Source organism: Girardinichthys multiradiatus, chromosome 12, assembly GCF_021462225.1.
Source record: "Girardinichthys multiradiatus isolate DD_20200921_A chromosome 12, DD_fGirMul_XY1, whole genome shotgun sequence".
Taxonomy (NCBI): domain Eukaryota; kingdom Metazoa; phylum Chordata; class Actinopteri; order Cyprinodontiformes; family Goodeidae; genus Girardinichthys; species Girardinichthys multiradiatus.
Window position 1 is genome coordinate 16,024,051 of NC_061805.1, and position 16,197 is coordinate 16,040,247.

General features: G+C 40.3%; 1 protein-coding gene across 5 annotated transcripts in view; it reads left to right on the forward strand.

Moving 5' to 3' along the window:
* The first annotated feature begins 1,397 nt into the window (after positions 1-1,397).
* The window catches only part of ncs1b (neuronal calcium sensor 1b), a 29,241-nt gene continuing 14,441 nt past the window's right edge, over positions 1,398-16,197 (forward strand). The window contains exons 1-5 of one of the 5 annotated variants that reach the window (XM_047380848.1): positions 1,402-1,756; positions 1,836-2,063; positions 3,022-3,142; positions 4,204-4,343; positions 12,057-12,081. In XM_047380848.1, coding sequence (XP_047236804.1) covers positions 4,280-4,343; positions 12,057-12,081 — 89 coding nt within the window. In that variant the 5' untranslated portion in view covers positions 1,402-1,756; positions 1,836-2,063; positions 3,022-3,142; positions 4,204-4,279. Of the gene's footprint in view, positions 1,757-1,835; positions 2,064-3,021; positions 3,143-3,726; positions 3,971-4,203; positions 4,344-12,056; positions 12,082-16,197 lie in introns of those variants that run through there. The other 4 variants (XM_047380849.1, XM_047380847.1, XM_047380852.1 and 1 more) reach the window with 4 other exon arrangements.

A 16,197-nucleotide genomic window follows, 5' to 3' on the forward strand; every position in this document is an offset into this window, starting at 1 on the left:
ACAGCCGCCACAGGATGAAACAGTCCCAGCCCCTCAATGTATTCCGGTCTCAACCCCATGAGCCCCCACCCCCCATGAACCTCAACATGAATCTCCCTACAGGGCCACCCCAACCAAGTCACAGATATTGAACACATGACCCCGAACCCAAACGCCATGAATCCCCTCCCCACAGGGGCACACCCCCACAGATGAGCTCCATTCCCGAAGAGCTGACGAAGATACACCCACACAGCGCAAGCTCCACACACAGCCCCGCTCCAAGCACCCTTGCTGCATCTTACCCCCCACCACACAGCGCACTGCGGAAGGGCAAGGGCCACCCCACCCTCCGACTGACCCCAGCTGACGCAACTACAGGACTCACATTAGGACCTCCTCTGTAAATCTTTTCACTGCTCATCTGGCCTCTGGATTTGCTGTCTGGACTCATCCACATTCCACCATCATGGTTAGCGGTCAGAGGCCAGTAGAGTGTAATGCAAAACCAAAACAAAAAACAACTGAATAGTTGATTTTTTTAAAACAAGACAACAACAACAAAATCAGTTAATATAGGTTACAGACCAGCTTTTATTTTTTCAAAAGTGGATGTTAAGAGGTAAATTATTATTTAAAGTAAAACATAAAACATAAAATTTACCAGCAAAGAGGAACGAACAAGGTGTCTGGACAGACACCTTTTTCCTAGACCACTGTGTAATGTGAATGTAGGAAGTGCTCTTTCTTCTGTATGCCTTGAAAGACTTGTCCAAGAAATTTACCACACCAATAACTGATAAAAAAAAATCACATCAACAATTTTCAGTTTGGATTATGATAAGTATTTAAAAGACATCGAGACGAATGTCATTGATCACCCTTACCATATATGGCAGTGATGTCACGAGGTAAGGCACATAGGGCAAAATAAGGTGTAAAGAGAGTAATGTGAGATAACAGTGAGATAATTTTTATTTTTCTTTGCAGATGTTATTTTTTTTATCCTTTTAAACATGCAAAGAAAATCAAACCAAATTCTAATTTCTACTCACCTGCTTTGACCACGAGTAAGAAATAGCTATAGCTGATATTTATAACTATTTTGTTTGTTTTACATATGTGATTTATAAGGAGAACACCCAATCATCAAACCATGCAAGGACACAAGATGTATCGTGAAATAATTAAATTCTAACGTGAATGCTTTATTTATTTAAGTTTTTGCTCACACAATCACGGTATGAAAGCAGAGGTAGAACGAGCAGAAATAACCGATATGTGATATCAAATGTCAAAAACGGGATAAAATACAACTATAAAAGCTGTAAATATAATGTTGTAAGAGCATCTTTTTGTGAGTGGGGGACCGGTGGGCTTTTCATACAGCTGTGCCCACCAGACATGGCACGCTGGTTAAAATCCGCCCATGCCAACACTTAGTGGACTGCAAATAAAAACGGGGAGATATTTCATCCGAGCTAAACCATCTTTTAATAAGTTCATGATAAAACTGAGGCGTGTAGTATAACTTTAAAAGGTGAGAGTGTTGAATGACACGTGTGAAGGCTCTGGGCACACAAAGAGTCAGTGTATGACCGTCGGTACCGCGACGTCAGTGTCTCCGTCTCCGAGCCGAGCTGGTCGGGGCCAGCAGCAACGTCACTCCATGACAGCGGCACCAGAGCAGCGCGGACGGCTTTCCGAGCAGTCGCGCCGAGCTTAGAGGACGAGGACAGCAGTGGGACATGTCTGCACGGCAGCTCACTCGCCTCAGGTAAAACCCTCTCGCTTTACTTGGGAAAGATTTTTTTTTTATTCATTTCAGTGCGCACTTTCCGTTTTCTTCCTGTCAGCTAGCTATGAAACGCGGAGCGGCGTGGGTACCAAACGTGGCGAGTCCACAATGACTAGCAAAGCTTCCCGCATTGTCGCTGTTGTGCTGTAGCCATTAATTGCGTTGCTATGGTATTAAAAGGCAACATCCCACCTGCTGCTGCCGCGACCGTAGCCTATCTCCCCCTGGCAAGAGCGTAAACATTGACTGAAACAAAGCGCCTTTCACCTAAAGTTGACGCAAGCGTGTAAGTTTTGCGTCTTCTGCAAACACTTTTATCTTTTGGTCTGTATCAACCTTTCTTACAAAAAAGTTCTTTGCATGTACTGCCAGTGCCTTGTGGAAGTATTTGTACCCTTTTCATATTTAATCACATTTTGTCACGTTAGAACCAGCACCTTTTATGTGTTTTATTGGAATTTAATGTAATGTTAATGTATAATTGTGAAGTGGAAACACAATTTTTAACATATTTTGCTAGTTAAAATCTGAAAAATGTGGGGTGCATTTGTGTTAAGCCCCTTTTACTCTGATACCCAAACATAAAATCCAGTGCAAACAACAGGGGTCATATTTCCACCAGCTTTGCACAGCTAGAGACAGAGATTTCGCCCACTTTTAGTAAAATATCTCCAGCTTTGTCAGATTGGATAGAAAATGTTTGTGGCTACCAATATTTCCACTGTTGACACAGTTGCATTTAGGTCTGCACTGTGTGCCATTCTAACACATTATGCTAAATAATATTCTATTATAGCTCTGGTTGTATGTTTAGGGATTACTGTCCTGCTGGTCATATGGTTTTGCATGTAGATATAAAAATCAATCAAAGCTGCTCTTATCTGACTGGACATGTTCTACATATTTGCTATGGCAATTGCAAACAGAACTTTTATGTATTATTGTTTTTACACTTAACAGTGATGCACTTCTTTCTGTTGCATCCATTACATAAAACCTCAATATGATACATTAAAGTTTGCGTTTTTTCCATGACATAATGTGAAAAGGTTGAAGGCGTATGAATCTTGTTGTTGGGTATATAGAAATGTATTTTGGCTACAGTTAGTACACTGACATATGGACAAAGAAAGTCGTTTTTCCAGTCAACATGTAGCATTAGGTGAGAACATGCCTCCATTTCCACGGAAACAGCGCTCATGCCTGTCATACCAATTCTAACTGCTCTCTGTTTGCCTTCATAGAGTCTAAGCAAAACCCCGGATCTCAAGATTTAAGCAAAGCAAACATGGTGATTACCAGCGTAGCATCCCTCAAGAGGGCTTCACCGTCTGTGGACACAGAAAGCAGATGTCTGCATTGAAGGTGCCCAGCGCTTACACTCTTTGTTGTAATGCTGTGTACTCTGTGCCTCAGTTTGACGCTGTCGTTAGACATCATTGCATGACAGCACCGGGGCCCGTGATACAAAGAAATTCCATTATCCGTATACTCTTGTCGGCTGTGACGGAGAAGGAAATCACCATGCTCTTTTGTCATGGGGCCAGGAAGGAGGGAGAATTATGAGTCAGAACGGAGGAGACAAGAGAAAAAAAAAAGTCACTCTTCAAATCCGCCTTTAAACTTTGTAGACGGCTTGTGTGCCTGTTTTAAGAGCAGCATCAGATGCCCTATTGGCTTCTTAAAAGTATAGAACTAAAGAAGATCTGGCATCTTTTTGTGCCCTATAAATTATCACTGACATACTTTAAAATCTGTTAAACCAAGTGTGTATAAATTTCACAGATTAGAGTTAAAGCGCTGAGAGAGTGCAAAGTGCAAAAAGGGTTGCATCCAAGTAAAGCTCTGTTCATTGTGCATTAGTTTACACGCCTCCTTATCTGGGCTGTCAAGAGGGAGGATTCTGTTCTAAAGTAACTTACCCCGAGCAACAGAGATAGTGGTGGGAAAGGAGGGGTGGGTGGAGTGAGAAGAACAGTGAACGACTGTGAAGGAGCGAGCGTGCTTAACTCAGCATTTGAGTGACTCTTGTATCCAAGGACAGGGATAGCAATGAATCCGAACGCCACTCTTCGCCCACGGACTGCTGTGAAGAAATGAGGCGGACGAGCTGTGACTCGGTGGTGCTCTTATGGACTCAACAACCTACCTGGCCCTGCTTCACAGAGCAGCCCCACCCCTTCCCCCATTTGGGTATGATGCATCTGTCTGATGTGCCGGGGATGATGACTGGGCAGATCATGACGGCAGCTAGAGAGAAGGATACACTCGTGTAGCTTGAATGGGAGTTTATCTTTTTTTGATATTTAAATTTGATTTTTTTTTTACTGGTCAAGGCAAACCCAAACAAAAGCAAGTTTCTAGTTTTTCCTTGGTTGGTGTCATTGCACCTTAACCGGCCCACGTTTGTTGTATGTCATTGGCAGACGAGCGCGCCGGAGAGGAGGTAGTGATCACCGCATGCCACAGTGAGTTTGGAGCTGTGGAAGAGAGCTGAAGATCATGGGTAAATCAAACAGCAAGCTCAAGCCAGAAGTAGTAGAGGACTTGACAAGAAAAACCTACTGTGAGTACCCCAAGCTCCTTTTTTTAACTACTTCAAAAGGCCTGAAGGAAGTTCTCTGAACTCCATAAAGATTAAAAGGAATGACTGAAAATGCATAATATAAAAAATACTATTGATGTTAGTGCTGTGGTTTTCTAATGATATTTTTCACCCACTGTGCACAACAACCCTGGCTGTACAATGATCAGCCCCGCATGCTAGGACTCAATTTTCCGTTATTGACGAACCTGAGCTGTATCTAAATATCAGCTCCCCTTTTTTGTTTTACATTTAATTGTTTTGTGGGAAGTTTTAATTTGTTAAAGGTAGAGTAGAAAGTTGTATTCTGCACCTCTACATCACAATGGGGATATGTGAAAACATGAGGGATCTGAACTGTAATTGATGTACATGTTTATGGTTTTATGCAGAAATGCACTGATCAGGCCAATTTCTAATGACTGATTCTCTAAAAGTTTAACTTGCCTATGCTGATTTTATTGCTTTATAGTGCTTTCTTTTCAAGAAATGTAAATACAATTATTTATTGTACCTTTTAAATAAACGGGTCAAAGACTTAAAGTCACAAAGCTGTCAATCTCTGCATTACTGAAAATCAAGAAAACAAATACCATAAGGGTATTGCTGGGCAATAAAACTATATAAATAATTTATCGAGAAACAGAAAATGTCAGTAATAATGATAAAGGTAGGCTTTGACCTTTAGTAGGACAGACAATATATGTTTAAGCCTTTTAACATTTGATTACATTGAATTTGATTTGCATTATTTTCTGGTTGTACTCAAGCTTATTTGCTCTTTTAAACAGTTCTGTAAATGTGATTTATACATTTAATATATTGCTAGTTGAAAAGGTGTCATTATTATTATAAACCAAAGTTTATGACAAGTTTTGAAAATATATCTCATTAGTTATTAATATTTTGCTACCTATTTCAATTCGTTTTTTAGGTTTGTAGTGAAGATGTCATCCTAAGAAATAGACTTTTAATTTGAAATGGTATTGTGATGATTATCGTGATCGTTTTCTGTCCACATCGCCCAGCTCTCCAGTTTTTGTAACAGGGCTCACTTTAAATCAAACCAAGCTAAAAAGAATTATGCCGTGATTTCTTTTCTGCATTACAGATTATACACTGCCTTGCCAAAAAAACAAGTCGCCACCTGGATTTAACTAAGCAAATAGGTACGAGCCTCCCTTTGGATAATTACTACATGGGTGATTATGTTTCAGCTGGCAACAATTTATTTAACCCCAAGTGGTGCAATGAGTGGCTTCTAATTTCTCAAACAACCATGTCAAAAGACATCCTGTGGTCGTGGAAAAGATGTCAGTCTGTTTCAGAAGGGTCAAATCATTGGCATGCATCAAGCAGAGAAAACATCTAAGGATATTGCAGAAACTACCAAAATAGATTAATAACTATCCAACACATTATTAAAAACTGGAAGGATGGGGTGACCCGTCTTCTTCGAGGAAGAAATGTAGCTGGAAAAAAATCTTGAATGAACGTGATCGGCGATCACTCAAACGTTTGATGAAATCAAATCAAAGAAAAACAACTGTAGAACTCTGGGCTATGTTTAATAGTGAAAGTATTTCCACACGCAAATGCAAAGGAAACTCAAGGGATTGGGACTGAACAGCTGTGTAGCCTTAAGAAAACCACTAATCAGTGAAGCTAACTGGAAAAAAGCTGCAATTTGCTACGGAGCATAAAGATTGGACTCTGGTACAATGAAAAAAGGCGATATGGTCTGATGAGTGCAGATTTACCCTGTTCCAGAGTGACTGGTGCATCAGGGTAAGAAGAGAGGCAGGTGAAGTGATACACCCATCATGCCTAGTGCCTCCTGTACAAGCCTGTGAGGGCAGTGCTATGATGTGGGGTTGCTGCAGTCGGTCAGGTCTGTGTTCAAAGAATGAGATCAACTGACTACCTGAATATACTGAATGACCAGGTTATTCCATCAATAGATTTTTTTTCTTCCCTGACGGGCATATTTAAAGATGACAATGCCAGGATTCATTGGGCTCGGAACATGAAATATCATTCTCACACATGGATTGGTCACCACAGAGTCCAGACCCTAACCCCATTGAGAATCTTTGGGATGTGCTGGAGGAGGCTTTGTGCAGCGGTCAGACTCTAACATCATCAATGGAAGATCTTGGTGAAAAATTAATGAAACACTGGGTGGAAATAAATCTGGTGACATTGCAGAAGCTTATCGAAGCAATGGCACAGCAAAGGCGTGATGTAATCAAAGCTAAAGGCGGTCCAACAAAATATTAGACATTGTTTAAACTTTTTTATTTGGTGGGGACTTTTTTTTTGGCCAGGCAGTGTAGCTTACAATGCCTTTTTGACCCAAAAATGTAAAAGTGTCCGGTAGGACTAAACCTAAATTTTTATTTATGCGAGATCCCTTTATTATAAATAACAAAGGTGTCCAACCTAATATTTGACAGGAAAAAGCTCTGATTTGCTGTCAGATGTTTTTAAAATTGTTAAATTATTTACTCATACTTTACTACAAAGTACGCTTTCTGTCGTGATTAGTTATGAGACAGCGTCACTAATATTTCAAAAATAAAGACCAAATTAATATATAGTTCAAATACTAAGCTTTCTTTTCTTTGCAATCAGCATGTTTAACGTGCTCAACAGTGTTAGGATTACTAAGGGCGTGTTTCCTGACACGTAACTGGGCCCCAACTTTAACTGTGAGAATTCCAAAAGGCTTCTTACTTTTTATAATCCAACATGGCTGGATGGTATCAGATAAACATGTAATTACAATATAATTGCTCAATATTATGAGGGTGATATTGATTACAATTAACCCACGTCCTCCTGTATTTCTTAAATCTTATTGTCCACACTATATTCTCTCAGCTTTAGCATCTTAGTCACTAGAAATCTGTTGTGGGCATCAAAAGGGCAGTTAGGAGTCCCTCCAGCTGGCCAAATATATTATTGGCATGCCGAGTTTGAATGCATGATAGTTAAAATGTAATTGAAAAACAGTCCATTGCACTATTGCAAACACTTATAATGCAGTGATGATTTGACGTATTGTGCTGCTCTATAACCCAGAATACTGTACAGCAAATTAAATTGGCTCTGTAGAAAATAAATTGTTTTTAAACAGTTTCTTACACCTTTTTGTGCTTCCTTTGACGTTATTTTTAGACACCACACTGATACTGAAAACATCTAACTGGGTCTTCCTCACCTCAGTATCAACTGATGAGGGTTTTTGGTAATGTTTGTGCTTAGGTATGGTGCATTCACTGACTGTCAAAAAAATGTAGATTTCTAGTTTCTGAAAGGATGATCCCTGATCAAGGCAGGTCAAGCATCAGTGGATTCCATCATCTGCCGATTTTGTTTGGTGCATCTCTAATTTTAAACTTTCTTCATAGATCTTGTGTTCAATCATTGTTTTGATTGATTGAAGAATTTATGATATTATTAATATTTATAATATTAAGTGGAAATTGTTTTGCTGACTAAACTTTATTATTACATTGTAGATCCTGATTTAAACGGTGACCTCACAGAAAGGACTAATCTAATCAATTTTTTTTTATTTTTTTATTTTTCCCTTATAATTTTTAAATCAAACCTGAGGAATAAAGATTCATAATGACCACCAGGAGCATTCACTTCGAAGACTATATTTGAATCATTTGCGTGTTATTTCTGGAGCACAGGATTATTATTGTTTGAGCAGTACAGCATGCAGGTGTGGGTGGGAGTTGACTTTCATTGGCTGCTTAATGACAGTGTTATTTGTGTAGATGGTGTCTCAGCAGCAAATGCAAGGAGGGCTGTTGTTGCAGGAAATTGCCGTGCAGGAAGATTAGGCATCATGCTGGGCTGGACTGCTTGCTGCCCTCCTGTGCTCCTTGTCTTTCTCTTTCTTTCTTACCCTTTCACCCTGCCTCTCTCTTTCGTTTTACGCCCTAATTGGCCTCTTTGAGTGGGGAATGGAATAGTGTAATTAGGATCTTATCTGGTTAGCATCGCTGAGAGGGGCACCGAGCTTTCTCTCCCACTGCGATACACCCCCACCCCCCACCCCACACGTTCTGTTGCCTGAATTCAGACTCTTATCATTTCTGCCTTCTTTCATCCTATTGCATCTTTCTCCTGCCCTCCCACGAGGAGCCTCATCTACCATTTTACTCTGTGCTTTCTTTTAGTTCTTGACAGATTGGGGACTTAGATTTCTCTGTGCTACGGTCTCTTTTTAGTCACGTGGAAAAGGAAGCTGCACATTTTCTCAGCAAATAATGCCCCATGTTTTATTTCAAATGTATCTAAGCACAACAAATCCTGTGCTTTGTTGTGGTTTTTTTTGCAATATTTATAAAGCTTTTTGAATATTTCTGAGTTATTTTCACTCTCAAGCCAAAGGCACCATTAAGCTGTACAGATTGTTACTAAAAGCTAGTGATTTTTCTGCTGTAAGAAAACAACTCTGGGTCTCACCTGCTCTTTTTAAAGAGCTTAATTCCACACAGAAATGTTTTTTTTTTTTTTTGCCTTAATAACCACTCTGGCATCACATGGACAGAGCAGCAGTCCTGTTCAAATCTCTGCGGGATGTAGGGCAGAGCCATGTAATGTCAGGACAGTTGAGTAAGTCCTTGAAGAGATGAAGGCACTCACATTGACAGTCGCAAGCAGGATGTGTTTTAGCAGACTCTGCAGGACCCAAGTGGCCGAGTAGACCCTGAACTCGCCTGCCAGTGAACATTTATGTTGTTGCTCGTTAGGTATGAACCGGTCCCCATGTCCACTGGAGGTAGGCATCAGCAAAGGCCCCCTGCCCCACATACTGGGGTATACACAATGAATAGATGGATGAATAGATGGACAACTTGCTGTAGTTTAAACTGAGCATCATAGTGCGGAACAAAGAGGGTTTAAGAGACTTTACATGTGGTACGGTTGTTGGTGCCAAACAAGCTGGTCCAAGTGATTTAAAAACTGCTGATCCACTGATTTTGATGAAAAAAGCCATCTCTTGAGTGTGCAGAGACTGGTTTGAAGGGAGAAACTATTCAGTTAGCAGCAGTTGTGTGGAAGAAAGTGCCTTGTTGATGATAGAGGTTAGAATGGACTAACTGGTTTAGGAAAAAAGAAATGCTAGAGTAGCCTAAATAACCACTCGTCACAAGCTGTGTGTGCAGAATAACATTTCTGAATAAACAACATGTTGAACCTTGCAGATGTGCTAACAATCCTGTTAGCTAAGGACAGGAAACTTAGGCTACAATTCACAGCGGTTCACCAAAACTGAACAATAACAGCCTGATTTGATTTTTAGCAGTAATGTTCAAATGGTAGGGTCAAAATTTGGCAGAAAAGAAATGAGCGGATGGATTCATCTTGCTGGCTGGTGATGGTGGCGTGGGAGGTATTTTCTTGGCACGTTTTGGTCCCTTTGGTACACGGTTTGACATCACAGCCCACCTAAGCATCGTTGCTGACCATGTCCATCCCTTTATGACCACAGTGTGCCAATTTGTTTTCTGATGTCTACTTCCAGCAGGATAATGCACCATGTCATAATGCTCAAATCAGCTCAAACCAGTTTCCTGAACATGACAATGATTTTACTGTTCTCCACTGGCCTATACGGTCACCAGATCTCAGCACAGTAGAGCACCTTTTGGATGTGGTCGAACAGGAGATTCATATCAAAGATGTGCACTGACAAAACTACAGCAGCTCCATGATTCTATCACATCAAATCCAACACCTTGATAAATCTATGCCATGAAGAATTAGGGCAGTTCTGGGTGCAAAAGGAGGTCCAACCTTATACTAGCAAGATGTACCTAATAATAAAGTGACAGTTCAGTGTAGATTTAAGAGAAAATATACACCCTTGTAAAATTTAGCAGTCCAAGTACCTATTTTGTACTATTTCATTCCCTTTTGCTAATCTGCTTTTAATGTAACAGAAATAACAAAATGTTATCACCTGGTTAGTTATCTGGACTATCTACTCAGATAGCTAGCCTGAAGTCAGCTGCTTTACACTTATGGTGTTTGTAGCTCGCCAACTGCTGTTTAAAAACAGTGTTACCTTAAAGGGTTTGGTGGGTTGGAATAGGTGATATGGCCTTCACATTTTCTCACAATATTTAGCTGTATTTAATGGGACAATAACGGTGACCATAAATAGTTTGAAAAGATGGTCACAGCCTACAAACAAAAATACAGATACATAATAACTGCTTTCAGTCAGATTTTAAAATGTTAAAAAATTTATTGGAGTCACCAGTGAATGAAAACAGTTCACACAGCCAGATGATTGCCTCCAACTTCGCCATCAGGTTTTGGGATTATAAAACATCATCAGAGTTTATCATTGTGATGATAAATCACAATTCTCATCAGAATAGCTTTCTTTCCAGACAATAATAGACGGCACGATAACTACACATCCTAAGATATGGATTTTGCTTCTGTAGTTTACACGTCACAACCGTCCTATTTTGTTTTTTGTGTAGCCTTCTTTCAGCTAGCTGACTGGCAGTTTACAGCAACAGATCTGGAAGGGGCATGATGGAAGAATTTAGTGGTTTTAAAACTGGTACATTCCTATTTCCCATCACTTCTCACTAAGTTATAAAAGAGGTTTTTTTAAAGATAATTGTAGCTGTGCTAAATTGCCCCAGTTTTTGCCTGCACTGGCTTTAAATGCCAGTTTAATAGTAGCTTGACTTACCTGTCAGTTGTGAGCTTGACCTGACATTTATTTTCCTGGAAGAGGTCACATGTTGGGGTTTCTTGGCTAAAGGAGGAGCAGAACAAGTTGAGATGGAAATAAATGCAAGCAAAAGCTGCCTCCTCATCAAAAGCTTCTATGAGATTCTGCTCTATTTCTGAAAATGTGAAAGGTTTACAAAAAAGGTTTTTCTTTTCTTGGATGTTGTGTAATCTAAAGCCGTATTCGCTTCTTCAGTATCACTCATTTAAATATGTGTTTAACTGTGGAAAGTGTAAATCAGCTTTTTTTCTTTCTTTTGTGTTGTATACAGACATAGAAACCTTGACAAAGAGTTTCTCTAGGTTAAACATTACATTAGATGATATTACTGTTTAACTAACATGCCAGGCTGTTGTGGTTAGAAGCTCTTTGCTCGAGCCCCAGCTCAGTAGAAATGGTGCAGCAGCAACAAGCCTTTGGACGGAAATCTCAGAGGACGGCTTGGTTAAACTAAAGTTATTGATTTTCAGCCCTCATTTCCACTAACTCGGGTCAGAGAGCTGAAAATTGCTCTGGTGGCTTCAGAGAAAGTAACAAGTCGTGGGAAAACCACGTGGGACCTGTGGCAGATTGTGCTGCTTGTGTGGGCATAAAAATATATCTGCTGCTAAAACTTATTTTTTCTCCTAAATCTATGGCTGACCGTTGCACTTTCTCTGACATGTTTTGTCTTTTTGGTGACTGCCGGGGTTTCTTTTCCAGCCTCTCTTCCTGTGAATGACTATTAGTCTCTTTTGATATTCAATTCCTTCCTCTTTGAGTGAAACAGTGCTACATTCCAATATTTGCATGTGTGCTGATGATTGTTTTGCTCAAAGGACATGTGTTGGAAAGGTTTAAGCCAAGATTATTTACTACTAGGCTACTTTTTCTAGGACATAGCTTCTTTCTAAAATCACTCTTTTCTTTTCTTACAGTCACAGAGAAAGAAGTACAGCAGTGGTAAGTGTGTTCATGTACTTTTAATGAGACTGTTTCTGTCTTCACCTGAAGACGGTAATATAAAAGTTTGACAGTGCCCATTAGCGAATCTCACTTTAGTGTATTTTGTCCAGGAGTTGGTTTTCTCAGACCATGAAAAGGGTTTTAACAGTCAATTTGAAGCCGTCTCCCTCACACTTCCCTGAAGACAGATGAGTTCTGAAAATAGAACAACTTTGAAGCGTCACTGTGGCTAAATGACTTTGAAGGCTGATAATACCGATACAAACATTTCCATGATGCATTCCTCCCTAACCTTTTCACTCTATTTGCAAATGGGATGTCTGATAAGAGAGGAATGGGGATGGGTAAGGTGGTTGTAAGGTTGCTTCATTTTGGAGGTTTTTATGAAAATAGCACTTTGCAAAAGTATTCATACCCTCTGAATTTTTGCAGTTTGCCACATTACAACCACAGTATTTAGTATATTTTATAAAGTGCAATAGACCAACACAATGTGGTGACTAATTCAGTGGAAAATCATACATGGTTTTAAAATGTTTTCACATTAAATATATATTCGGTATCTTAAATACCTTGAAGAACCAGCTTTCACTGCATGCACAGCTGGGATATGTCTGGTATTGGTTCATCCCTAATGTTACGCATCGTTGTCTTTCTGGAAGGTGAACCTCCGCCCAGTTCTCAAGTGTTTTGCTGTTTTTGTTTTCCAACATCGCCCTGTATTTGGCTCTGTTAATTCTCCCGACCACTCTGACCAGTGTCTGTGTCCCTGCTGAAGAAAACATCCCCACAGCATGATGTTGCTGTCGCCAGGTTTCACTTTGGAGATCATGGGTTTAGCTGGATGAAAACTGTTATTTTTCCACAACACAACATTTTGCATATAAGCTAAACAGCTGATGTTTTGGTTGTTTTCCAACCAAAGTGCCCTCCTACATGTTTAAATAGCTCGTGGCAAACTACAATGCATAATGTTTTGTCTTTCTTTCAACAACAGCTGTCTTCTTCCCATTCTTCCATAAAGGTCAGATTTATCGAGTTCATAGCTAATAGTTGTCCTGTAGGCAGGTTCCCCCACATGAGTTCTGGATTTCTTCTGCTCCTCCAGAGTGTTTGCTTCTTCTCTGATTAGTTCTGCAGTTGTAAACTGTCATTCCCTATACATAATGTATAATGCATTGAACTGGGCTCTGTGATATATTCACAGAGCCCTTGGATGTGCTGGATTTTATTTAGGATATCACATTAAAGAAGACTGAATACAGACACTCGACACACATTTCAGATTTTAATTAAAACAAAAAGTAAAAAAAAAAAAATTATCTTTTTCCTTACACTTACTTATGCACTGTTTTTCTTCAGTAAAGTACATTAATATTTGGAAACATGGAACATGTGTAAGCAAATTGTTGCAAAGCCATGTACATGGGCACTGAGTTTCCACAAAGCTGCAGATTAGTAATCCTCCCTGTTAGCTTTTGGAGCTATTAGTCAGTGTGACCTCTACCTGCATCATCCTCTTGAGGTGTCTTTGCTTTTGTATCCATAGTGTTTATTAATTTGGCAAAAACAATTTCAACCAGAATAAGAGAGAATATTAAGGTGAGTATGATCGACCATGTGGTGATGCAGCCACTTGCATAAGAAAGTGCAGCTTCATTGAGAGGACTTAAGCATCAATATAGTCATCACTTTTTTTGTTGTTGTCCTGTTGAAACAAAGAACAGCGAATATCACAGAAGAGACCATAGTACGGAAGTCATCACTCTTCCATCTTCACACTTCAGTTCTCCTGCCTTGGTTTCACATTACATGATCAAATTCTGCATGCATGAAGGGAGCTCTGACTCGAGAGCGAATTGCTCTTCATGCCCCCTATTAGGAGCTGCATGGAGGGAAGAAACCGGGCCATGCAGCAGCAGCAGTGGCTGCAGCATTAGATATTGCTACTGGAAGTTCCCGAGTCTTCGAGCTGGCCTTTCTCTCAGGCTGCTCAAGTGCACTTGGGCAGAATAACCCCCCCCCCCCCCCCTTTTAGCCCTCTCAAACCTCCACCCTGCCGGCTGCGCAGCCTGCTAGGTCACTATCACCCACAGTGTCTTTCACAGAGATTTTTTCATGAGTCCTCACTCTAAGATCAGCGGCAATCAACACGGCCAAGTGTGAGGGATGAGAGGGAATTTTACCAGGGGAAATGCCAGATGGTGTGTAATTAGAGCACAGGCACAGACACAGAAGAATTAGCAGGGTTAGATAAATGCCTGTGTTGCGCATTAGGCTTGCTCCCTTTTTTAATTCTCCTGTAAGGGAACACCATTAGTATGCCGGAGGCCTACCTGAAATCAATAACAAAATCCCATGGCTCAGTGATGTGCCTGCCAGCGAGGCAAGGAGCAAGAGAAACATCCTGCACAGTTCTTTAGCAAGCCACCATGGTAGATGCCAATGAGAGTTTGCTAGTTCCAATAATAAATACTTTATAATTGTTAGATCACCAGCATGGTCTGATACAGTACATCAAATCTGTTATGTTCCTAGACATTGCAGCTTCACACTACATCAAGTACAGTGTAACTGTGTGTGAGTCTTACCACTAGTGTCACGACAGAGATCTGTTGAACATGATGTGTTCCTGGCAAAAAACAGAATCTGGATCAAGCAAATAGCTGACAGTGAAACCATGTCTACTCCCTGATGCACCGGTTACTGCACCCACTGTAGCAACACTGGTGTGTGTATTCACTTTATATAATAGTGATGAGAACTGTAGTGAAAGTCCTGATATGTCAGCAGTAACTCGCGTACATCTCATCGCTGTGTGACTTCTCAAGCAAGCCTAGTTAACTGAAATAAAAGGTTTTATTGTTAAAATGTAAAAACTTTAATCAGTATAAGATATATTGCATTTTATTCCATTCAATTCAATTGATAAATACTTTATTCATTCCAAAGGGAAATTAAATGTTGTAGCTCATATTATGCAGGTTTCTTCAAAGAGTTGCTGTAGATTCTGATGTCTGTGGGCAGGAAGGACCTTCTGTAGCGCTCCGTCTTACAGCAGATCTGAAGAAGCCTCTGACTGAAGACACTGTTGTTGTACAACAGTCTCATGAAGAGGATGCTTAGGGTTCTCCATAATGTTCTTATTTTATGAAGAATCTCCAGAGGAGACCCCAGAACAGAGCCAACATTCCTTCTTAGCTTGTTGAGCTTTTTCAAGTCCCTGGCTCTGATGCTGCTTCCCCAGCAGATGATGGCAGAAGATCACATTCTCCACAACAGACTTATAGAAGATATGCAGCATCTGGCTGCAAACACCGAAAGACCTAAGCATCCTCAAGAAGTACAGTCTGCTCTGTCCCTTCTTGTAGACGGCTTCACAGTTGCATCTCCAGTCCAGTTTGTTGTCCAGGTGAACACCGAGGTATTTATACTTCTCCATCACCTCCACCTCTTCTCCCATGATAGAAATAGTATTTGACCTATTCTTGTTTCTCTTCAAATCTACAATCATCTCCTTTCTTTATATACGGTGCCTTGCAAAAGTATTCACACCCCTTCAAATTTCTTCCCCCTTTTTATATTAAAACAGGAAACACGTGAAAGTCAAAAAAATGATAAATTAAAAAAGAAATCTTGAGCATTGAGTGAGTAGTTTTGTAGTCTTTTGGGGTATACGTTTAGCAGGTCTGCACATCTAGACAATAACTCGAGCTCTTTCAGCTTGAACGGCAAGCATCATTGAGCAGCTAATTTCAAATTCTGCTGCATGTTTTCATAGAGATTTAGATCTGAACTTTGACTGGGCCATTCTAACACATGAATATGCTTTGTTCTAAACCATTTTATTCTGGCTCTGGTTGTTTGTGGTTATCCTGCTGGAAAGTGAACTGCCACTCCAACTATCGGGTTGTTGCATGCTCGAACAGGTTTTCTTCCATGATTACTCTCTTATCTCCATTCATCTTCCCATCAACTCTGACCAAATCCTCCAGAGTTAGTATAGGCCTCTATGCTGTTTCTCTGATTTATGCTGCCTTGTCAGTTTGTCAGCCATGGCTTGGAAGGTTTGAGGTTGAGCCATACTTTGTGTTTTTAGATGATAGACTGGAC